The sequence below is a fragment of the Oryx dammah genome, unplaced genomic scaffold (genome assembly GCF_014754425.2).
Source record: "Oryx dammah isolate SB20612 unplaced genomic scaffold, SCBI_Odam_1.1 HiC_scaffold_9, whole genome shotgun sequence".
NCBI lineage: Eukaryota > Metazoa > Chordata > Mammalia > Artiodactyla > Bovidae > Oryx > Oryx dammah.
In genome coordinates, this window is record NW_024070193.1 from 38,799,934 (window position 1) to 38,825,343 (window position 25,410).

Here is a 25,410-nt window from a genome sequence, read left to right on the forward strand (position 1 = left end):
TGTCTGTGGTATCCCCATGGATGGTGTGTCTATGTGCTCTTCAGAGTCTGACAGTTTCAGTGGGACTTTGTGTCTTTCCTCTTTACCTTGCTTCCTCGGGAGGCAGTGTGCAGACATGAGGAGCCATCCCTGTGGAAGTCCGGCCTCGGGTGCTTGGCCGGTCCCCTGCAGTTGTGCTTATGGTCCACCAGCCTGGCCCACCCATCTCTCCTCCTGTCACAGGGCTTGAGCCGTCTATGAGCATCAGTAACGCCCAGACGCCTGTCCTCTCCATGCGCCGTCTCCTGATCAGTCGGGCCATTCCTCCCTGAGAGGGACGGTGGGGGGGAAGGTGTGATGATGACTCGGGGTGGTGAGTGTCATCAGTGACAGCTGACCATATGCCTTTCAGCATCGCTACTGTGCTTAAGCATTTTCAGATGTCTGCTCTGCTCTCCTTCGCTGTAGGCACACAGCAGGGAACCGATGCAGCCATGGCAACAGTCCAGAGTTCTAGGCTGGTCATCCTCACGATGGAATATATTTGTCAAATACTCTTTTGCCTACTGCTCTGTCTGTGGAGGGATGCTGATGAGAGCTATCGGAGGCTATTGTCAGGGCACATGTGAAGGGAATGTTGATCAGGGCGTGAGGCACAGGCAGGGAGACAGTGTCATATTTCTCCTCCCACGGGCATTCTAAACACTTGAGATTCACCGTGTAAGCATTAGTTACCAGGCCACCCAGGAAACAGTGGATTGACCATTCCTTGCATCCACAAGTATTTATCCAGGGTCTTCTGTGTTTTAGTCTCTGTACTCAGGTGGCTCCTGGTCTCAGGATGCAGGCAGGCTAGAGAGTCCCCCCATGTCTTAAGCAAATGCTTTGAAGCAGACGGGACACCTGTGCCAGTGTGGTGCCTTCTTTGTGAAACTATCAACTAGTTCTTGCTTGGTGTCTGTATTGTTAGATCTCATTAGGTCAAGACACAGTCGTCTTGCTTTTTAACATTTAGACATGTCTTGTGGGATTTTGTTCTTGATTTCGAGTATGTTGATGCCTTGTATTGTGTATGACGGGTTGGCAGACTCCGGCCTGTAGGTCAGAGTGGGCCCTCTGCCAGCATTTGTGAAGTTTTTTTGGGAAACAGCTACCCCATTCACTTGCGTCTGTGGCTTTTGGGGGCTACATGGCGGATTCATTGTGACAGAGTCCATATGGTGCAGAAAGCCAAAGATCCTTTCAGAAAATACTATCTGGAAAAATTCTGCTGACCTCTGGTGTACACAAAGCACCAACAGCAAATTCTGCATGTGTGAGGTGGGGGGGTGGGGGCGTGGTCGTGATTTGTGTTAGAATGTTTATTAGAATTTATCCCAATGAGATCGGAATGGCCCAGAAGAAACGTGGTAGCACGTAGACGTGGAAGGAGTAGGTTTTCCTCCCCTTACCTCCGGCTGATGGAGCTTCTCTGTGGTTCAATCCTACCTTTCTGTACAGCACTCGTCTATAAACTTTACTTTTTAGGAGAAGTGGGAGAAAAGCAGATGTGGGCAGAAAGAAGTGAGGTGAGAGGAAGAGTCTTGTCCACTCTGTTAACCAGCAGTGAGATATGGTGTTGACAGGTATGAGCAATAGGTATTAAAAGAAAGGGTGGACCTCTGACTTACTTGTAATAATGTCTTTGTCACATTAAAATAACAAATATAAATCTTCTCCTTAATGTATAAATGCAGAACCAATATTCTTGAAGTATTATGAATTCTAGGCTGCTCTATATAGTTGAGTTGAACACATGTTCATCATCACAAATTTCATGTAACCCCCTAAAAGTATCCTTTTGCTCTCTTCAGAGTACATATGTGTTTTAGTCCTAAAAGTCCAGTTCTCTTCAGATACAGGAGCATTAAAGGGGACATCTGTTTCTCTTTCAAGTTTGTAATTTGATTGCAGTCACCAAGCATTGAATCTGCCTGCCCTACCTTCGGGTAATATTGATGAAGGGACCAAAATCTCACTTAGATTAAGGGTCCAATTTTGTGCTGGTAAATGTTTGGGAAAAGAGGGAGAACTGATTTGTTGTGTTTGCCACTTTGAATACTAACACCATGGCCATTTCAGGTGACAAGTGTGATGTTACTGAAAGAGTTGTAAAGAGTTACGCAGTTGGACCCTATTACAGTGTTTCCATCATACAGACATGAGAGAGGTGAACAACCTCAAGAGCATGGATAGAAATAAAATGTGGGAAATGAAAAAAAAAAAAAAAAAAGAGTGGAGATGATGAGGGGAGGAAACTGAATGGGTCTTTCTTACACCAGCCGACAGTACAGGCCAGCCATTTCAGGCGTGGAGGAGCAGGAGGCAAGAGGTGAGGGCTGGTGTTCGTTAACTTCACAAAGAGGGCAACTGAACCCACGCTCCGTTTGCAGCCTCTTGACAGTTGTCTACCAAAAGCACACCCATACACGTTGCTGGTAAATCCCACAACACTCGGATCTTAAAATCCACTTACTTCTAGAGTGTTTGTTTGCAAATGACCTTGGAGTTTAAGTTGGGGAAGATGTACAGAATCCCTGAGGATGGGTGGTGGTGAGGGTCGCACAGCAGAGTGGATGCTGTTAAAGCCACTGAACTGTACACCTCTAAGTGACTAAAATGGTAAGTTGTATTGTGTATACGGGACCACAGTTTTAAGACTCAGATCTCATTGGCTCTGTAATTTGCAGAGATCATAGATGAAACGGCAGTGTTCGTATTCGGAGTAGAGGGACTTTGGAAACCCACTTTGACCCATGTGTAATTTTACAGTGATTTCTTCTAGGAATTAAGAGAGTTTACTTATACTCAATTACAAAGATATTTACTGCATTTTTTTTTTAAATACACTGTGCAGTACATGAGTTCTGTAGCAGGCAGAGACAGCCTGATGAGCAATGCTGCCAAGACAGGAAGGCATGGGAAGAGTGCCTCTGTGGTCTCTGCTGGTAGAAGTGATGCCCTCTTTTTTCCATCTGGGTTCCAGGAAAGAAACCTAGACTGGTTCCCGAGGATGAGAGCCATGTCCCTGGTCAGCAGCGATTCGGAAGGAGAACAGAATGAGCTGAGGAACCTGCAGGAGAAGCTGGAGTCCACCATGAAGCTTGTCACCAACCTCTCTGGACAGCTGTCAGAATTAAAGGATCAGGTAAAGAAAAGAACCCTACCTGCCTACACACATACACACACCACTACGATGCACACCAGATTTGGTGAGGGGAAAAAAAAAACAGTGGTGCTCATGTTACAATGCCGAAGTTTGTCATCTGGACAAAAAAGGAAATGGGTGAGAAGCCCATTCGGTCCATCAGTTGCCCCTCCGTTCCCCCGTCACTGCCCCTTTGACAGGATAAGCCTGTGACGCTACTTTCAGTGCTGCTCAGGACGAGGTTTTAATGTGACAAACAAAACCAGAAAATGAGAAAATGCAAACTACTTCAGTGAAGCGCTGTCCAGAAAAACACACTGTAAAACTGTCCCGTCTTCTTCACTGACGGAAGATGGCAGGCTGTTTCTGGCTTTTCTTTTCAGCCCTCAGAACTATCAGCTCCTCTCCCCAGGTACTTATATTCAGCATCCAGGGGAAGAGGAAGAGCCCCATCCTCACTGACTGGCTGCCGTCGTCCAGGCAGTGAGGCAGGTGCTGGGAGTGGGACAGGGAGCACTCTGAATGCTCCCCTGCCCTCCCCGGGCTTAGCCGTCCACACATGGGGTCCTGCGTCCTGCCCCCGTCCCTAAGATAAACGCCTTGCCCCTGTAACTAAGCTGGGGCAAGAGGGCAATCTTTGTGCCCACTCCTGGCCCCCTTAAAACAAGCACTCACAGTCACCAGGTGATGACCTCTGTGCTGGGAGAACCTGTGCTCAGCCGCATTGATTGGGACCACCCTGCACACCGTGCTGAAAGCTTTTTAATCAGTTCCATACATGAGATTATACATTTTACACAGCAGCAGTTACCAGGCCAGGCTGGCCCGGAGGTAAGTGGTAAGGTAGACCCACAGCTGCTTGATTACTCTGGGGAACATAATAACTAGTATAATAACTAGTGAGGCTCCACCTAGGGTAAACTCTTCTTGGAGGTGGTTTCCATGGCACTTTAAGCAATCCTACTTTGCATTATGTTTCTTTGCCAACTAAATTATTCCAAACTGAGCCCCAAGATACGCTCTGGCCTCAAATTCGTTTCTTTCACTTGTATTAAGGTGCAAATAAAAAGACTAATGAGAGGAGAAAGGCTTATTTATGAAGGCTATCTATGGTGCTGAGCTGGGTAGCCCCCTGAAATGAGTAATAACCTGCATAAGTAAAACTTAGAGAGATATAACTAGTTTCCTTTGCTAATTGTTTTATTGAGTCTTTAACCCTGCTGTGAAACACTTGACAAATGGTCCCCAGAGCTACAGTGATGCACGAGTCTGTCTGCTGCGGGGGCTTGTGTTACCCGCCCCCCCCCCCACCAGGGAGGCGAGCTCTTTAATGCATAGAGCGATGCTTGAGCTCCCTTCCTCTCCCTTAGAGCTGTGGCTCTAGGAATCGCCATTAAATCAGGTACTTTAAATTAGATGCCAAAAAATCGTAAGAGAAATTGATCTAATACAGACCTAAATAAAGGAAGCAATTAGCTTTCTATACAGTGCCATCTGTAAACACGTCTGAAGCTACTGGGTAATCTGTGGTAGTAAATGCCCCGCAAGTAGGCCCGGCCTGTCCTCTCAACACTTAAGAATCTGGGGTGTGGAATTGCTTCTTGAAGGTGGTTCTGAAGCTGCTTCAGTGATGGACACTTCGCAAAGCAGTGAACTTGGCCTAAGGAGTGAGTGGAGCTGAGGAATTCACCCAGAATCATAGGTGTACGAGGTACCCAAGACCCCAGAGGGCATCGGACCCAATTCCATCTTTTGTTGTTGTTGTTGAGGATACTAAGATACACAGCAGGCTGTTGGGAAATTTACCCAACTTTACCTGAAAACAGCAGGCAGGAGCTCCTGGTCTTACAGGCTAGGCTTGAGTTTCTCTTGTTTCCTCATTGTACCCTGTTTGCCTTTCATGGTTGACTGTTTCAATTCTTACTCATTTTTTTAAGAGTTAGAGTTTCAGAAGTCACATCATATATCAATATTTAAACATTACAAAGGATACATTCATTGCCATGTTACATAACTGATCATAGAGACTTGGCATCAGGATTGTTTCTATGAAGCCAGAATTTGGCTTGAACAAACTATGTAAAACTATGATTACATATGAGCTAAGGTTCATTAAGTGACAGCAAAACCAGTGTGGTTTAAACTGCTTGGTTTCAGCTCTTTTTACGTTTTTGTTTTAAAGTGAGCTGTTGGAACCACCCTTCAGAAAACCTTACCCTTATGAATGAATTTAAAATTGAACCATTTTTTCCTTGAAGATGTTATAGGCTAAAACAAAATAGGAAACCAGTAACTTATGCTAAAGTACCTTTTCCAGGATTGATCTGCTTAGGTTTTAAGATGTCCAGAATTACAGGAAAAACTCAGCATTGCTGCTTTTACTGGGGGAAACTTGGTTCTTACAGAAGGAATTAGTCAACAGTTTCTTTTGACTTTGTAGCAAAGCTTTAAAGCATTTTTTGGAGAATCAACTTGGTGAAAAGATTCACATTTTGTTAATTTGGTGTGTAACAATCCTAAAGATTTCTTAACCTTTTCTGCATAAAAAGTCATGCAGATAGGCAGAGAACTGCTGGTTCTTAAATGGTAATTGTGAGAATTCTTGCTCTCCAAAGGGAAAAAAGTTTTGAATTAAAAAATAAAAAGCCCACAAATGATTAATGAGCAAGAAACTCTGTGATAAGATATTTTTTAAACCAGCTATGAAAGAATACCATTCAATAGTAACAGTGCTGGAAAATACAAAAATTGCTTCATCACTTAGATATTTTTTCAGATCTTCTGGTCCAAAAAAGCAGCATAATGGAGCAAAGATAGTTGAATGTCTCTGGCTTTGATCTTTACTGTTATTGACCTCTCTGGTGGTGGTGGTCTTCAAATACCAGTTTGAGAAGAAAAAGTTCTTATCAAGGATACTAGTAAAACCCTGGTTAGTGGCTTTTCTGTTACTGCCAAGAACAGTTAACTAAAATTACTATTCTAAGTGTTAGTTCATGATGCTGCTCATCTTCAAGTTTCCCCTCCCAAGAGATTCTGAATACAAATGTGATTCTAAAATGTTACAAAAAACCCCCAAAGAACTTTCTGGCCAATCCAGTGGTTGTTAGGAATATTAGTAGTGCTTGAAATTCTTACCATATTAACATGGTATATTGTTTGGTGTTTTTCACGCAAGAGGGTTATTATCTTGTTAACTACATAAAGAAGGAAGGAATAACATGATCAGAATAATTCCCCACAGTTGGAAAATGGGATATTAAACCTCACCTGAAGGTCTGTGTTCCTTAGCCTGTGTTGGAATCACAGAAGAGGCCATAGGTAACACCTGCCCTCTAGGATACTTTGATCTATCCAGAAAGAAGCAGACCTCTAACAATAGGATACAGCAGGAAAAGTACTAGGGCCCATCTGCCAGAATGAAGCCCGTCTCATGGGGCAAGCGGGGCCTGGGGTGTCAGAGGAGTTGAGCTCCTACAGCTGCTGCTGCTGCTGCTAAGTCACTTCAGTCGTGTCCAACTCTGTGCGACCCCATAGACGGCAGCCCACCAGGCTCCGCCGTCCCAGGGCTTCTCCAGGCAAGAACACTGGAGTGGGTTGCCATTTCCTTCTCCAATACAGGAAAGTGAAAAGTGAAAGTGAAGTCGCCTACAGCTTGACAAGGAGGTAACTTCTGAGCTAACAAGGAGGCGCAGCAGGGGGGCAGCCCTGGAGGGGCGTCAGCATGAGCAGCGGCATGAAAGTGCATGGCATGCTCCAGCAAAGGCACTGTGCACCGGGCCTTTCACTGCTGCTTCTAGCCACCATTTACTAAGCACCCGTGGGGTGCAGCCCTAGGGCCTGGGGTTACAACGCTGAGCTGAACCTATTCTCCTTCAAGGAACTAAGAGTCTGGAGTGGGAGACAAATAGGTAGACAAATTAGAATTCAACGTGATAAGTATGTAACAGAAATTTGAAAGTTTGCTCAGGGAGTAAAGAAAAAGGCAGCACTTCATTCTGCCTGACCTGAGGGAGAGGATCTGAGTCACTGCCGCGGAAGCCTCAGAGATGGTCATGCAGAAGCGTGAGAGAGAGTCTATCAGGGGAACTCAAGAGGACCACTACACTGGGGACCAAGAGTGTGACTATCTGTATGTTTATAGTGAGTCAGTATACCTGCTTTTGAGAGAGGCTTCAGCTGTACTTTTCAGTATTTTAGGCTCGTCCTTAGCAGCATGACTGATTGTATAGGACTGTAAATATCAGTTAGATCAAGGCTAGTGGAGGTGATGGAATTCCAAGTGAGCTATTTCAAATCCTAAAAGATGATGCTGTGAAAGTGCTGCACTCAGTATGCCAGAAAATTTGGAAAGCTGGAAAAGGTTTTCATTCCAATCCCAAAGAAAGGCAATGCCAAAGAATGCTCAAAGTACTGAACAATTGCACTCATCTCACATGCTAGTAAAGTAATGCTCAAAGTTCTCCAAGCCAGGCTTCAGCAATACGTGAACCGTGAACTTCCAGATGTTCAAGCTGGTTTTAGAAAAGGCGGAGGAACCAGAGATCAAATTCTCAACATCTGCTGGATCATCAAAAAAGCAAGAGAGTTCCAGAAAAAACATCTACTTCTGCTTTATTGACTACACCAAAGCCTTTGACTATATGGACCATGACAAACTGTGGAAAATTCTTAGAGATGGAAATAGCAGACCACCTAACCTGCCTCCTGAGAAATCTGTATGCAAGTCAAGAAGCAACAGATAGAACTGCACATGGAACAACAGACTGGCTGCAAATCAGGAAAGTACATCAAGGCTGTATATTGTCACCCTGTTTATTTAACTTCTATGCAGAGTACATCATGAGAGACACTGGACTGGAAGAAGCACAAGCTGGAGTCAAGACTGCTAGGAGAAATATCAATAACCTCAGATATGCAGATGATACCACCCTTATGGCAGAAAGTGAAGAAGAACTAAAGAGCCTCTTGATGAAAGTGAAAGAGGAGAGTGAAAAAGTTGGCTTAAAGCTCGACATTCAGAAAACGAAGATCATGGCATCTGGTCCCATCTCTTCATAGCAAATAGTGGAGAAACAGTGGAAACAGTGGCAGACTTTATTTTTGGGGGCTCCAAAATGACTGCAGCCATGAAATTAAAAGACGCTTACTCCTTGGAAGGAAAGTCATGATCAACCTGGACAGCATATTAAAAAGCAGAGACATTATTTTGCCAACAAAGGTCCAGCTAGTCAAGGCTATGGTTTTTCCAGTGGTCATATATGGATGTGAGAGTTGGACTGTAAAGAAAGCTGAGCACCGAAAAATTGATGCTTTTGAACTGTGGTGTTGGAGAAGACTCTTGAGAGTCCCTTGGACTGCAAGGAGATCCAAGCAGTCCATCCTAAAGGAGATCAGTCCTGGGTGTTCATTGGAAGGACTGATGTTGAAGCTGAAACTCCAGTACTTTGGCCACCTGATGCAAAGAGCTGACTCATTTGATAAGGCCCTGATGCTGGGAAAGATTGAAGGCAGGAGAAGGGGATGACAGAGGAAGAGATGGTTGGATGGACATGAGTTTGGGTAAACTCCAGGAGTTGGTGATGGACAGGGAGGGCTGGCATGCTGCAGTCCATGGGGTCTCAGAGTCAGACACGACTGAGCAACCGAACTGAAAGATCAGTTGTGGTGACTGGAGTTTCCAGGCTGCTTAGAATCTGAGTAGCCACGGCCTTACTGTGACAGGAAAGCAGGCTGCAGCTTCCGTGTGCTGTGGATGAACTTTCCCTGCAGTGGGAGCCCTTAATCATTTACGCTGGTACAGCAGATTTTGCCCATTTGCAGTCGACACTATTTTCATGAAAAATCTTTTAGACATTTGGTTGCTTCTGACCTGTAAAGCTACCATATCATTTGCTTTCTGTTTAGACTGAGTCAAAAAGAAGGCATACAGAAATTCAAGGTAGTCTCTATATAGTTTATGAAGAAGAACATTGCTTCAAATGTTCATCATTAGCAAAATGTGGATTTTGAGGGTTTTTCAATGTATCTACTACAAATGGGACATGTTGTACTAATCAAGATAGATTTTTCAGTACAAACATGTTGAGTTGTTACCTTAGATCTCAAGCTGATGGATATTTTTATCTAGTCAGTTTTGTTTCATATGTCCAGAGAGAATGTGCTAAGGGTAGACTTTGTTTTGATATGGGTAATAGTAACAGATAATAATGATGCCTTAAATAAGATATATAGAGTGTATGTGAATCTATGTAGACAGACAGGTAAGTAGGTTGAATTGAGCTAATAAGGCCAGGAATTATGTGAGAATGTGTACCAAGGGACCAGGGAAACTTACCTGGTTGCACCAGTGTTGAACTTGGTTTCTTATAGGCCAAATTTAGTTCCAGGGTGGGGTCTATTTCACTGACTATCTCAGAAATAGGCCAAGATCAACAGGAGAGTTACATTTTCACATACTTGAATGCTTTGGGAAAAAAAAATCCAAGTATATGAACTACTTGGTTTTCTTTCGTTACTGTTCCCATATAATTATCACTGGATGAGGACTGTGTCCAAAGGGCCAGATACTTAAACAGCTGCCCCTGGTACTTTAACATTGATTACTCACTTAGATGACAGCCATTCTGTCTACAAGGCCATGGTTGATCGAAACGGAATTCAGGCAGTCAGATTTGTGTGCCGACCGTGTGCTCGACTGCAGAGAATCATTCCTGAGATCTCATTTTGAGAAAATGTACCAAAAGTACTTTTTAATTTTTCTAAGGATCTTGGCCTATTTCTGAGACAGAGAAATGCTCTTCTAGAGCAGCAGTGTGGACCTAGATTCACAGCATTAACACTACCTTGGAACCTGTTAGCAATGCAGATTCACCGACCTTACCCTGAGCCTCCTCGATGAAAACTCTGTGGGCCCTTTGATCTGTGTTGTAACAAGCCTTCGGGGTGCTTCTGGCACATGCCAAAGGTTAAGAACTATTATTCTAGGGAAATAGGAAACAAAATTAAGTGTGTGCTGAAAGTGAAAGTGTTAGTCGCCCCGTCATGTCTGACTCTTTGCCATCCCCCTGACTGTAGCCCGTCAGGCTCCTCTGCCCATGGAATTCTCCAGGCAAGAGTACTGGAGTGGGTTGCCATTTCCTTCTCCAGGGAATCTTTCCAACCCAGGGATGGAACCTCGGTCTCCTGCACTGCAGACAAATTCTTTACCGTCTGAACCACCAAGGAAGAAGCCCCAGGGAAGTATGTGCTCTGCTCTGCTAAGTTGCTTCAGTTGTGTCCAACTCTTCGCGACCCCATGGACTGCTGCCCACCAGGCTCCTCCGTCCATGGGATTCTCCAGGCAAGAGTACTGGAGTGGGCTGCCATTGCCTTCTCCAGGAGTATGTGCTAGGTTCTTGAAATTACCAGGCACAACCTCTGCTTGAACAAAGGTTTTGGCCACTCACCTCAGTAGGGAGCTTCAAGGTCAGGGACTGAGGGATGGTGATGCGATCGTTATTTTAGGAAGATAAACCTGGAGAATTAGAGTCGGACCACCACTGAGGTATCACGTGCTACCTATAGAAGAGGGAGGGGAGATATGCCATTGGTTGGCTCATTTGCTATAACGAACGCGGTTTTAGAAGCTTTCAAGAGAATGACCGAATAGCCAGTAGATTGGAAAGTCACAGGAAGCTGATTGGACACACAGGCTTGAGGCTACACAACACACAGAGAAGATCATCTCAAATGTAAGTAGAAACTTACAGGAGACTTTCAGGAAAAACTTCAGTGGCCAACTTCAACCGTGGAAAAATCTCAGCATCTTTAAATGGAAGCTATGAGTGCCCATCAGTACGAGCTGAGCCTACCAAGACTCCTAAATCATTGAGAATGCAGAGTTTATTACATGTAGTGAGATCTGTTGGAGTCCTTCTCAAGGCTACCTGCCAAGGGACTGGTTTGGGGGTGGAAGTCTGGGCTGAGTATGTGAAGTATCAGGCAGTGACATGACCGACCACATCACCATCTAGTTGTCAGTTTATTCCATGAGTCACAGGAGGCTCTCCTGCAGCTGAATCGGTGAAGTTTAGTAGAGGATTGTGACACCTCCTGTAAAGATTTGTTGCTCATCTAAGGAGACTTTCGAGGCTAGCAGAATACCCCTAATTCAACTCTTCATAAGCGGCTTTGTAAAGAGTTACCTTCTGGAAATATTCACTCCTTGTAAATCTTCTCTCCTAAAATACAACTGAAGGCATTTCATAGAAGTCTCAACATAGTATTTTGATATGAAAGGAAAACTGCTGTTTCAAATAAGGCAAAATAACTACTTTAAATTGAACTGAGGTAACTTATTCTCATTTTACTTTCTCTCGGGGTATTTTGTACCAAAAATTAGTCCAGGTGAAAACTGAGATTTAAGCATCTACAAAGTGATAGACACTATTAGAAAATTTACATACATCCTCTCTATGAGGTCGGAATTATTACCCTCATTATGTGAATGAAGAAACAGACTTTGAAAAGTTACAACATAAAACCTTATGGAAATAGGTCTGATTCCAGTGCCCACATTCTTTATATTAATACTACTAAACCCTAATTTCTCTCTGACTTTAGGAAGCCAAAAATCTAGAAGCAGGATCTAAGACCACTTAGATAGAGATAACAATTTTATCAGATATTTCATATAGCTTTTTTACCTTAATTGACCTAAATGCCCAGCATCAAATCCAGAGTTGGGATAACTGGGTTAAGAAAAATGGAAATACAGGGAGTTAATTATGCCCTGAAATAGGCAGAACTGAGCTAGATACCTGTCAATATGAGAACTGGTTTAGTTCAGCAGCCAAATAAAAGGTCCTAACTTCCTGTTTGCAGTTTTGAAAACACAGTTTCATTTGAGCAGCCTTAAGAAGTGCTCTTTCCTGACCTTAGTGTGTGTAGCGGGTGAGGACTGGTCACCACTGAGTGCCAGGCCATGATTTATGTCATTCAGTCACCCTGGACCCGAGCTGTTAAGGACATTCTCATCTCCCTAGAAATGCTGTGTGATTTTTTTTTTTCTCTCTCAAAACTATCCAAGAACAACTGGAGAATAACCGAGACACCCTGAAGACAATGGACTTAATCTCTCTCAAACTTAGAGTTCTAAACACATTAGACAGTTTGAGTGTTTAGTGTGTTGCAACTCTTGTACAAAGCTATTATTTGGACATAGATTTGGGAAACAAGAATCTTGTGCTTTAACTGCTTTTTGTTCCTTTATGAAACAAGTAGCAAGCAGAATTTCTGAATGTCACATTGCATGACTCGGGCACAGAATTCCCCATTCTGCTCAGGTAGATGTCCTTTTTGAAGCTGTGTGTTTGATATACTAATTGGTATGCTATTTGTAGAAAGTGGGTTTCAGTATAAACCATAACCACAGAGGTAAGTCTATGGTTGAGTATACGATTTGACGTACAGGAAGTGTCTGGGTCTAATGATGAAACTTTTTAACTTTCCAGATGACAGAACAAAGGAAGCAGAAACAAAGAATTGGTCTTCTAGGACATCCTCCTCACATGAATGTCAACCCACAGCAACCAGCATAAGCAAATGAACTAAAGGCGTGGTATTTACCTTTTTAAATTATTTTTAGTGTGGGTCTGGCTAATTCTGATTCACCCAGAGAGGTTACATTTATGCTTAGTATATTTGTAAATACTCAGTTTTATACTGTATGTATATGATTGCTACTCTCCAGGTTTGGATATATGTATTGTAATTAGAATTGTTGGCAGGGTGAAATTTCATTTGTGCCAAAAAAAGTATTTAAAATGCCTTTTTGGGAAGGACTAAAGAAAGCACCTGACTTGCACTTGAACCACATGATAGATTTAAAAGTATATGACATGTATTTTGTATTTAAATCTAGAATAACCAGTATTTATGTTTTTTATAAAACTGTGCAATACCAATTATGCAATCACCATAAATCTGTAACTCCTGTGTATCCTAAGGGGAGTGCACATCTTTGAAGCTGGTGTGTTAATAGTATGTAACAAATGGTTAAATGATGCTGCTGCCAAAATCATATTACTAGTGAGTTTCAGACCCCCAGGCATTTTGTACCTTCTAATTACCCTGTGGTGATAGTACTTCTCGTTGCTAGCGGCACCAGTGCCTCTGTCTCCTAGTGACAGTGCTCCGAGCCTCGGAACTGTCAGGTCAGCATTCATTTTAAGAAAAGCAACTTTAGTTTCAAAGATACTTTTAGGCTTCTGAATTGATCATTTAAACTATGTCTTTTAAGTAAGAGGGGTAAATTAGAGGCTTAGACTTTAGTTTGCCAAGTTAATGAATTTTTTAAAGGGAAATTTCTAAGGCCACGTTTGGGGTAAATGCATACTGCTAGCCCATCAATGTCATCTCCAAAGTGAATTTGGTGTCACTTTATAAAGAAATGGATAATTGATGGTCTCTAGATCTAGTCCAAACAGAGTTGATTTTTTTCATCAGAACCAACATGCTACAGTAGCTAAGACATATTAAACTATAGCCATCCAGATAGAGATGAAATACGGTCTACCCCATTAGAACTCATAGTTTGAACACTGACATGCTATTCTTGTGAATGAGCCACACTTGAGTTTTTTTTCTTTGTCACATGATTTCTTTGCTTGATGGATGAAAAGTATGAGAGGAAACTTTTATATCTGTTGCCTAGTTTTGTACATGGATCTCATTTTACAAGAGACTCTACCAAAAAAAGTTTAAAAATGTATTGAAAGCAGAGTTCTGAAATGAGTAAAGTTTGTAAATGCATATATAAAAATATTTAATAAATGATGCAGAATAAAATACTGTGACTGAGTGATGGCTTTCATTTAGACGTTTCTTTCCGTCATCACAGCTATTCCAATTATACATTTTCTTGAGGACCAACTTAAAAGTATAAATGGTTAACTTACCAGGTTGATTCTGAAAGTGCTTACCTGAGGAATGAGAACTCTGAGAGCTCCTGAACAAATACACAGGGGAGGGTTTAGTCCAGTGGCCAGTGGTTCTTCTCGATGGGTGACTGCCAAGCAGACTGTCAGGGGTAACGTGGGCACACGCGGTCGAGTCCAGAATGGCGGTTTAGGCTCCGGCTCCCGCTCTTTCCCTGGGGGACCTGGAACTTGCCATCTGCAATGCAAAGAAGCACCGAGTGGCGAAGTCAGCTTTCCTTCAATGGTCAGAGGCCTTCGTGACAGCTGGAGATGTTTGACAAATCTAACTCATCTATCCAAAGGCAGGGAAAGCTGTCCCCTCCTCAGAGCACTGCCTGCCCTGGTTGCTCTTGTAACGTTGATTTTCTCTGTGCTTTGCCAAATAAGAATAATTACCATCCAATGTCAGAAACTAGGTTGGGATTAAACTCCACTTAAATGACTAGTTTAAGAACCAATGCTTCTACGTTATAAATTTGGTAACTTTAAAAACAAGTGAATCATTTTCCAGTCAATACAGCATATCTCCATAGAATTTTTCCATAATAAAACCAATCCAAGATAGATACGTACTTGTATCTATGAACAAACCACCAGACCTCCATGCCAAACCCTGCCACGTGAGCCGCAGCCCACGAAGACTTGCTCCCCTTGGCTCTCCCTTGGCTCTCCCAAGCTGCCCAGCCCGGCGAGGCAGTGTGTGTGGTTTGTCTCCCAGGCCTGTCCCACCTCACTCACTGCCGAGTTCTGCTTTGACATGTTTAGGTGGCGGCTTTTACAGGTTTGTCACGTTTCATTTGATTCCTGTCACTTAAGCTACAGATCTTCATTCGGTTCACCAGCTTCAGCAGAAAATAAATGGAATTCTTCTCCACCCCACATGCAGTAGATTCTACCAGTGGAGTTTGGGTGTGAACCCAAAGCTGGTACAACTAAAACAAAACTTGAAATTATAGCTCCCGTGGCCTTTGATGGATAATTGTGATTTCACCTTTTTCCAGACTTGGCTTTTTCAACACTTTTATTTCAAGGTCCAAGTTGCCTTTAAAGTTACTCAGTAGCGTGGAAACTTACATTGCCATATGTGAAATAGCCAATGGGAATTTGCTGTATGATGCGAGGAAATCAAACAGGGGCTCTGTGACATCTAGAGGAGTGGGATGGAGAGGGAGATGGGAGGGAGTTTCAAATGGGAGAGGATATAGGTATACGTATGGCTGATGCATGTTGAGGTTTGACAGAAAACAACAAAATTCTGTAAAGCAATTATCCTTCAATTAAAAAGTTACTCAGGTGAAGAATCAGTGCTATTGGACTAACAAATATTTTAGCACAGTGCTCACAAGCAGGACAGTCTTTTTGGCTCTGATAATTTAATTTTAAAAGTTTGCTGTAGCACCAACTAAGATTTGAAGATTTTGCCAATTTCCTTAATTAAACCATTTGTTATGTCAAAGGGTCTGGGAAGCTCCATTCCACTTTTCTAATGTTTATCTTTCCCATTTCTACTTATGTCCCTAAAATTCTGTAGTGATAAACCTTGTTTCCTCCTACATATAAAGCTTCCATTCTTCTGAGTCCTAAAGCTTTACTTGATATTCCACCCAGAACAGCTGTTCTTAGAACTGTGTGCCTCTACTCACACACACATACAAAATACAACTCTTTATTTTGTTTTTAAAAAAGTACGATTCAACTTACCTCTTTTTCTTCAGTTGGTTTCATTTGGTTCTACTTTCTGAAAACGAATTGCTTGATTTTGTGCTTGTAAAAACTGCTCTTTCACCTTGTTTAAACATTCCCTAACGTAAATTATAAAGCAAACAAACGATTTGTGGGAGCTAAGCAGCAACACTGTCTTTGCAGTAGCAACCTAAGCACAGTGTTACTTATGTGCTAATGGGAAATGACCAGGTTCTTCACGGTAAACTAAGGAATTATCACATTAAAATCTCAGTTACTGATTTCTGTATCTTCCTCCCATGGTTGGTTTGGGTAATGTGCTAATGAGAGACAGCCTGAAAGTTTCTGCTAGTTGTTTTAAGGCTAATCACAAGAGCTTCCTGGGCAACACAGATGGAAATTTAGTCTTTTAAGACTATTAATACGAAAGGAGAATAAGTATGTACTTACACAAGTAGAGTTGGGTTTTGCTAAGATAATGTTTTCACAGATTTTAAAAAACAAAATGTGCTTGATAGCAGGCTTAATTTATATGACAATAAAACTCACGTTTACACAAGACAGGATGTCATAACAAAGGACTCCTACTGAAGGCTCTTGAGACAATGTGTTCCTGTCTGCCACAGAGCAGGAGTGAAACTTTTCATTTTTAATTGGAGAATAATTGCTGTACAATGTTGTATTGATTTCTGCTGGATGACAATGTAAATCAGCTATAAGTGCACATATATTCCCTTCCTCTTGAGCCTCCCTCCCACCCCCCATCCCACTTCTACCGTCATTACAGAGCACAGGGCTGAGCTCGCCACCAGCTACCTATTTTACACATGGTGTAAGTAAGTCAGCGCACTCTCGATTCGTCCCACCCTCTCATTCCCTTATTGTGTCCATAAGTCTGCTCTCTGTCTCTCTCTTCCTGCCCTGCAAATAAGTTCATCAGTACTACTTCTTTAGGTTCCGTATATACGCTTGAATATACAGTATGTGTTTTCCTCTTTCTGACTTGTTTCACTCTAATAGGCTCTAGGTTCTTCCACCTCCCTACAACTGACTCAAATGCGTTCCTTTTTTATGGTGGAGTAATACTGGAAGTGTAAATTGATACAGCCAGTATGGAAAAACAGTATGGAGATTCCTTAAAAATCTAGGAATAAAGCTACCATATGCCCCAACAATCCCACTACTGGGCATATACCCAAAGAAAACCATAATTCAAAAAGACACATGTACCCCAATGTTCATAGCAGCGCTGTTTTCAATATCCAGGACATGAAAGCGATCTAGATGTCCATTGACAGATGAATGGATAAAGAAGCTGCGGTACATATATACAACGGAATATTAACCATGAAAAGAAAATTTTCATTGTAAAGGTAAGAAATTGAGCCTTAGAGTGGTAAAGGAACTTGCCCAAGGACCTAAGTCCAGAATAAACGAAGGCCCCCCAACTCGGCCAAACAGGAGAGAGCTCTTATACCTACTATTTTCCCTCCATAAAAGGGCTATCATATCTTATTAGTAGCAGTTTCCCATAATGGTTCCTCCTTTACAGGAAGTCCATATACAGAACTGTATTTTGTCCAATACAAATGGATTTCCTTTTCAAACCTCTTTCATAAGAGGATCTACACGCTAGAAAGTGCTGAAGGTGATTACTTTGTCAAGAGTGAAAACTTTGTGGCAAAGATAAGAAGCTTCTACAATCTCTATCTTTTACAACTACCGATCTCATGTCAATACCTCTTATTTAACTGCATTTTTCAACAGGAGAATCTGTTTTCTCAGACAAGGTGGCTTTCTCCACACGAAATATTCCACACAGGCTGGCATCCTTGGTACCACAGAAGTCGGTGTTGATTGGCCAACTCTGCTCTCCTTTCGTTATACTGATCACTTGTTCACAATCAACTAGAATGTTGGAAAACCCCCATAAAGATTTCGATTTTACAGAAAGTACCCAAAATTCCACCAGTTTTGCATCACAAAGTAGTGGTTAAGGTAGAGTTTTGAGTAAAATGCCATGCGTGTGGTTTTTGTGGGTGGTTACAGCTCAGAGCGACTCTTGGGCCTCGTCAGTAATCCCCAGGCAACAACGAGGATGGCTATTACAAACTAAGATGATTCTGATCTTCGTAGCAAACATCTCTCCGTCTTTGGTATGCCACCTTAGGCAACTCACACCGTCAAGGCTGATCTCAAAACCTACCCAATGGAAGATAATAAAAAGACCACTGGCAGGTTTTTACACTGGGTTAAGTTTGACGATGCTCATGGGCTGTGAACTCTCCAGCTGCTGATGGTTTAAACTCATTTGGTAAAACAAATCTCTAGCCCACTGGGGTACTACATTAAAAAGGAAAGAAAAGAATTAACCCAAGGAGAAACTTAAAATATTTTAAGGTCATGACAAACTAGTGTGAAAGAGAATCCTAACACCTAGAAGTGAAACTGCATCATCCACCCAGCCTGGAAAGAAAAAAGAAAGCTAAAAACCACGATCGATTAAGAATGCCGAGTCTGAGAAAACCCCTAAGGTGAATTCTGAACAACAACAAAAAAAAGAGTCCCACAACACAAGAAGTGCATACTGTATGCAAGAAGGGCTAATGGAAAGAGTTCGCCAGCATTTCTGTAATGACCTCACGAAAGACGACTGCTCCTGTGTAAATGAAACTGTAGACAATCCAGGAATTTAACCTGTCCACTTCAGAACTGAATTAAGCTAGTGATTTAATCTTTTTGACATACCTGTCACCTATACCATCTCATGAACACTTGTCAGAAAGCTCTGTAGAACAAGAAAAATAATGAAGATGTGATATGAGACTAGGAAGCAAAACCACACAAGGCCTGAGCGCTAAAAATGTTAGTTTACTTCAGAACCCCCCTGGCAGCAGGATAGGAGGAAAACGACCTTGAGGCTGATGAGAGTCTTCATACCAGCTCTACCACTTCAAAGCTATGACTTAAAGCAAGCTTTTTAATCATTGTAATTTTCACACACACATATACACACACACCCTGCCCCCCTCCACCATTTAAAGAGTGGAGGCACTACCACTTCTTTGGACAGCAATACGCTTTAAGAAAGACAATATAGGGGACTGCTCTGGTGCTCCAGTGGTTAAGACTTCGTGCCGCCACTGCAGAGGCATGGGCTCAATCCTTGGTCCAGGAACTAAGATCTTACATGTCACTCAGCACATCCAAAAAAAAAAAGACAATATATGTCAAGTGTCTAGTATATACCCAATACATGATATTTCCCATTCCTTTGCAATGTCATCATCATTTCCACAATCTCAGCAAAATACTGAGACCAACGCTTCTGTTCCTACTAAATGGGCCTGAAGTTATTAATGGTAGGATCCTAAATCCCCAAGTCTTCCTTTGTTTACAGCATATTTATCCGTAATTCCAAAACTTGTTAGCAACCAAAATGTCCTGCAATAGGTGAACAGAGGGACTTCCCTGGTGGTCCAGTGGTTAAGACTCCACACTCCCAGTGCAGGGGGCAGGGGTTCGATCCCTGGTCAGGGAACCAAGATCCTGCATGCCACATGGCGTGGCCAAAAAAAAAAAAAAAGAATTGTAGTACACCTAGACAATGGCATATTATTCACCACTTTTAAAGAGTGAGCTAGCAAAACAAGAAAAGACTTGGAGGAACCTTAAATGCATATTACTAAGTGGAAGAAGACAATCTAAAAAGGCCACATACTATATAAATCCAAGTAAATGACATTCTGGGAAAAGTAACACTATGGAGACAATAAAGAGAGTAGTGGCTGTCAGGGGTAGGAATGGGGCATGGATGAACAGACAGAGAACACAAGGGATTTAGGGCGATGAGACTGTAAAGGTGGAAAGGTGTTATATACATTTCCAAAACCCAAAGGATGTATAGAGAGTGAGCCCTATGTAAGCCATGGGTGATGATGATGTCAGTGTAGGTTCCCTCAGCCATAACCACAGTGCCGAGGGATGCTGGCAGTGAAGGAGTGGGAGAGGTACATGGGCGTTCTCTGCACTGTCTATTCAGTTTTCCTGTGAATCTGAAAGTGTTCTTAAAAAAAAAAGTTAACTAAACATTTGTTTTCAAGGAAAAAAAACATGGTTGGATAAAACATTGACACATGCAACATTTATGACCCTTGAGAATTTTATGCCATGAAAGAAGCCAGTCATAAAAGACCACATATAGTATGATTTCATGTACATGAAATGTTCAGAAGAGGCAAGTCAGGTCTACAAAAGACAGAAAATAAATGACTGGTTGCGCAGGCTAACAGGGGTGGGGTGTCAGAAAGAAATGGGGAATGCCTGCTAATGTGGGCTAAATCCCCAAGTCTTGACATGACATGCTTGGGTCATATCGAGTCATTTTTTAAAACTGTATCTTTAACATCCAAACTGTGTTTACTATCCATTTGAACTGAATTCATAACTTAAACTATTATAGAGCTCACAACTCCTGGATAATTATTCTCATATTTGTGATCAGTGTTGAATTTAAGTCTGACTTCCTTTTCATAAAATCTTCAGAGAAAGACATTTTATCTAGGGGTGATGATGCATTCCTTTAGTTTATGAAGTACTTTTATCTACATTTTCATTTAAACCTCCCAACCCTGTTACGTAGATATTATCCCTGACATGCGCATGGTCCTATATTGTACCATCTTTCACATTCAAATGCAAGTTTCAGATCGTATCTCATATAACTGTGTGAACCCCATGACTTTCCTTAACAATTTCAAGGATTCTAAGGTGAGTGCTTACAACTTGGTAATGATTCCTTGTCACTTTTTGATCCTAAGTCTTGATTGTAACCTAATTCTCATCACCTCCCCTCTCTCTATTCCACCCCACCCTAGTGTAGACACAGCTGGCTCTACCCTCTGGCTCTAAAACACATGAACATCCGGGTGTTGTGAAGAGCAGGCCTCTTTAGAGTGTAATACTAGGACCCACTTTCTTTCATCACCCCTGAACAAATAAAGGCAAAATAAAAACAAAATTTAAAAAGAAGTTTCCTCCAGCTTCAACTAAAAGCTGAAATTTAGGACTTCCCTGATGGTCCAGTGTCTAAGGCTCTGCACTCTCAATGCAGGGGGCCTGGGTTCCATCTTTGGTCAGCTAACTAGATCCCCCATACCACAACCTGACAAGCCAAATAATTAAAATAAATATTAAAAACAAAAAACACGAAAAATTTGTACTTTGTTTTTATGCAGAACAATTTTAGCCCCCTGGACCCAACCCTCCCATTGAGATTAGCCCTTTACCTTGACCAAACAAAAAAGACCATAATTCATCTGTTTAGCTTTCAATTCAAAGAGCAACTAGCTTTTAAATAGCTCTTTTTCCCCACTTCTGGATACCTCCTTATTTTAGGGAAGAAGAAATCAGTTTGGAAAGGTGAAGTGATTTGACTAAACTGGAACATCAGACCTTGGATTTAAAGGCAGATCATGTGATAATATACACTCATTCTTTGGGATCCATGAGGAACCCATGGGTAGTAAAATTTGAGAACACTCAAACCCCTTAGGTGAGGAGTACAGGCAGCCCTCTGTTGCCACGGGTTACAAATCTATATCCATGGATTGGAGGACTGACTGTAGTATACATCTTCCTCTCTAGGCCCGTGCTTCACTATACCAGGGGTGATCCTGACGATAAGGTGCTGGGGCCTCCAACTGTCCACCTGTTTGGGGAAGATCTGGTAAATACCAGGCCAGAGTTCTAAGAGAGGCCAAGTGAGAGTTCTTAAGGGTAAGGACTGTAACTAGTCCATTTCATTCAGTACGTAGCACAATTCCTGCCAATAAAGGGGCTCAAGACATTTGACGCAGGGAAGGATTGTGAGCCTTCACTTATGTCCTTGGGGATTTTGGAGCCAGGGCCAGGTTAAGAGTCTTTCATTCAGGAAGGACTATTTAGCAGTCCTTAGCAGACCTCTACAGAAAAGATCTTAATGATGTAAATAACCACTATGGTGTGATCATTCACTTAAGAGTCAGACATCCTGGAGTGCAAAGTCAAGTGGGCCTTAGGAAGCATCAGTGTGAACAAAGCTAGTGGAAGTGATGAAATTCCAGCTGAGCTATTTCAAATTCTAAAACACAATGCTGTTAAAAGTGCTGCTCTCAATATGCCAGCAAATTTGGAAAACTCAGCAGTGGCCACAGGACTGGAAAAGGTCAATTTTCATTCCAAACCCAAAGAAGAGCAATGCAAAAGAAATGTTCAAACTACTGCACAATTGCACTCATTTCACATGCTAGCAAAGTAATGCTCAAAATTCTCCAAGCCAGGCTTCAACAGTGCACGAACTATGAACTTCCAGATGTTCAAGCTAGATTTAGAAAAGGCAGAGGAACCACAAATCCAATGGCCAACATCCAATGGATCACAGAAAAAGCAAGAGAGTTCCAGAAAAACATCTACTTCTGCTTCATTGACTATACTAAAGCCTTTGACTATGTGGACCACAACAAACTGTGGAAAATTCTTCAAGAGATGGGAATACCAGACCACCTTATTTGCCTCCTGAGAAATCTGTATGCAAATCAAGAAGCAACAGTTAGAACGGCCATGGAACAACAGATTGGTTAAAAACTGGGAAAGGAATACATCTAGGCTGTATACTATCACCCTGCTTATTTAACTTATATGCAGAGTACATCATGAGAAAGGCTGAGCTGGATGAGGCACAAGCTGGAATCAAGATTGTCGGGAGAAATATCAATAACCTCAGATATGCAGATGACACCACCCTTATGGCAGAAAGTGAAGAACTAAAGAGCCTCCTGATGAAAGTGAAAGAGGAAACTGAAAAAGCTGGCTTAAAACTCAACATTCAAAAAATGAAGATCATGGCATCTGGTCCCATCACTTCAGGGCAAATAGATGGGAAAACAAAGGAAACAGTGATGGACTTTATTTTCTTGGGCTCCAAAATCACTGCAGATGGTGACTGCAGCTATGAAATTAAAAGACACTTGCTCTTTGGAAGAAAAGCTATGACCAACCTAAACAACGTATCAGAAAGCAGCGACATTACTTTGCTGACAGAGGTCTGTCTAGTCAACGCTATAGTTTTTCCAGTAGTCATGTATGGATGTGAAAGTTGGACCATAAAGAAGGCTGAAGGGCAAAGAACTGATGCTCTTGAACTGTGGTGTTGGAGAAGACTCTTAAGAGTCTCTTGGATGGCGAGGAGATAAAACCAGTCAATCTTAAAAGAAATCAATACTGAATATTCATTAGAAGGACTGATGCTGAAATTGAAGCTCCAATACTTTGGCCACCTGATGTGAAAAGCCAACTCACTAGAAAAGACCCTGATGCTGGAAAAAATCGAAGGCAGGAGGAGAAGGGGATGACACAGAACAAGATGGTTGGATGGCATCACTGACTCAATGGACATGAGTTTGAGCAAGCTCTGGGAGATAGTGAAAGACAGGGAAGCCTGGCGTGCTGCAATCCATGGGGTCGCAAAGAGTCAGACACGCCTGACCAGCTGAACGACAACAGTTTAGCAGTGGCCCAAAAGAAGCTGCACAGACAATGAAAGACCAGGCAGTCACTACTCCTTTTGGTGCAGACCACGGAATCTTATAACTAACCGACACTCAGTGCCTCAAGCTTTAAGACTCCTGCTCCACAACTCAAAACCATCCCCTACTTTTCCCTCTTTCTGTGTGTGTTAGTCACTCAGTTGTGTTTGACTCTTTGCGACCCCATGGACTGTAGCCCGCCAGGCTCCTCTGTCCATGGAGTTCTTCACGCAAGAGTACTGGAGTGGGTTGCCATTCCCTTCTCCAAGGGGATCTTCCTGACCCAGGAATCGAACCTGGGTCCTCTTGCATTGTAGGCAGATTCTTTACTGTCTGAGCCATAATTAGGCAACCATGATCTTCCCCCTTCTTTCAATTCTTGTAAGAGATAAACCTATAACTGTGTTCTCTCCATGCATGTGTCCTCTGGACCCACCTGCACCTCCATACCCTTCTCTCCACCTGACTCCCTCACCCAACCAGGCTAAAAGACAATCCCTCAACCATCCAGGGACGATTATGACACCTCTCAGATCATACCAAAAGAGACAAAACACATCAAGAAATTATGGCCGGGACTCCCCTGGTGGTCCAGTGGCTAAGATTCCAGGCTCCTAATACAGGAGACGTCGGTTTGATCCCTGGTTAGAGAATTAGCTCCCACATGCCACAACTGAAGATTCTGCATGCCATAGCTAAAAATCAGCACAGCCAAATAAATACTTAAAAACAAAAAAACTATGGCCATTTTGGGTAACACAGAAGTATGGTTTCTTTATACATGAATATACACACAATGTGGATGAACCTCAAAAGGATTATGTTAAACAAACTAAATCAGACTCAAAAGGCTACATGGTGTGTCATTCCATGGATATGACATTCTTGAAAAAACCTACAGGAATGGAAATCAGGTCAGTGGTTGCCAGAGACAGGCGGTACAGAGAGGAAATTTATTACAAAGGGACACAAGCGAAACATTCTGGGTGATGGAAATGACCTCAGTGTATCAGCGGCTACTTGATTATACAAACCTTTCAAAATTCATAGTACCGTAACCTAAGGAGGGTATATTTTGCTATATCCAAATTATACCTCAATAAACTTGACATGAAAAAAACTAGTGGAAAGGGGTAAAGGCCCAGGCCTGAAGTAATCTGCTCCCCAGGAACTCTGATGCAGGCTGTCCCTGGCCCATATTCTGAGAACTGCTAACATCTGGGTTGTGTCACAATGCCTTTGTCCTTAGCACAGGCACTGTACTTACTTTTTGAGCTGAGTATCATTTCACAGTGATTAGGAGGAGCCGAGTCAGAAATGTGCCCACTGGGGAGTCTAGGAGGGCTGGCAGTGAGACTCAAAAAAAAAAAAAAAAAAAAAAAGGATTTTTTCCTACTTTTAAAGAAATGTCTGTTTTAGAATTTACAAACATAACAATCCTATAAATACACTGCATTTGTTTTCTCTAACAAATTTTCCAAAACTTTAAAATTATCTTAAGCTTCTGGTTATCAAAGTCTTAAATGAGTTGACAGGGTTAAAGCCTTCTGGAGGCCCTAGGGGAGATTCATTTCCTTCTCTTTTTCAACTTTCTAAAGCTGCCTGCGTTCCTTGGCTTGTTGCCTGCTCCCACCTGCAAAGCTAGAAATGGCTGATCAAATCCCTCACAGTCGGTACCACACTGACTGTGATGCTATGCCTTCCTCTTTTCCTTACCAGGACTCTTGTGATGACACTGGTCCCATGTGACTAACCCAGGAAGTCTCCCTATCTCAACAACCTCAACATAACCACATCTGCCAAATCCCTTTTGCCATGGAAGGTAATATATTCATAAGACCTAGGTATTAGGACATGAACATCCTTGAAGGGCCCATTATTCCACCCACCACATTTGCCTAAGCAGAAACCAGGCAGTTGCTCATGTTTAAGACAAGACAAGAAGAATAAATCACCAATCTGTTTTCATGCCTGATGGATTTGAATACAACTGGGAAAGTCATATTTTCTTCTGGTCCAAACAGGCTGAACAAGTCAG

General features: G+C 42.3%; 1 protein-coding gene and 1 long non-coding RNA gene across 12 annotated transcripts in view; one reads left to right on the forward strand and one right to left on the reverse strand.

The window, feature by feature from the left end:
- Positions 1-14,006, forward strand: part of ITPR1 (inositol 1,4,5-trisphosphate receptor type 1) — a 348,439-nt gene extending 334,433 nt beyond the window's left edge. For 5 of the 8 annotated variants that reach the window (XM_040245981.1, XM_040245982.1, XM_040245983.1 and 2 more), the window contains 2 exons: positions 3,005-3,166; positions 12,658-13,996. In XM_040245981.1, the coding sequence (XP_040101915.1) occupies positions 3,005-3,166; positions 12,658-12,744 (249 nt within the window). In that variant the 3' untranslated portion in view covers positions 12,745-13,996. Of the gene's footprint in view, positions 1-3,004; positions 3,167-12,657 lie in introns of all 8 variants that reach the window. The other 3 variants (XM_040245980.1, XM_040245986.1, XM_040245987.1) reach the window with 1 other exon arrangement.
- LOC120867672 overlaps positions 1-25,410 on the reverse strand; it is a 146,883-nt gene that overhangs the window by 3,523 nt on the left and 117,950 nt on the right. For all 4 annotated transcript variants that reach the window (XR_005721963.1, XR_005721962.1, XR_005721964.1 and 1 more), the window contains exon 3: positions 14,128-14,320. This is a non-coding gene — a long non-coding RNA (uncharacterized LOC120867672). The remainder of the gene's footprint in view (positions 1-14,127; positions 14,321-25,410) is intronic.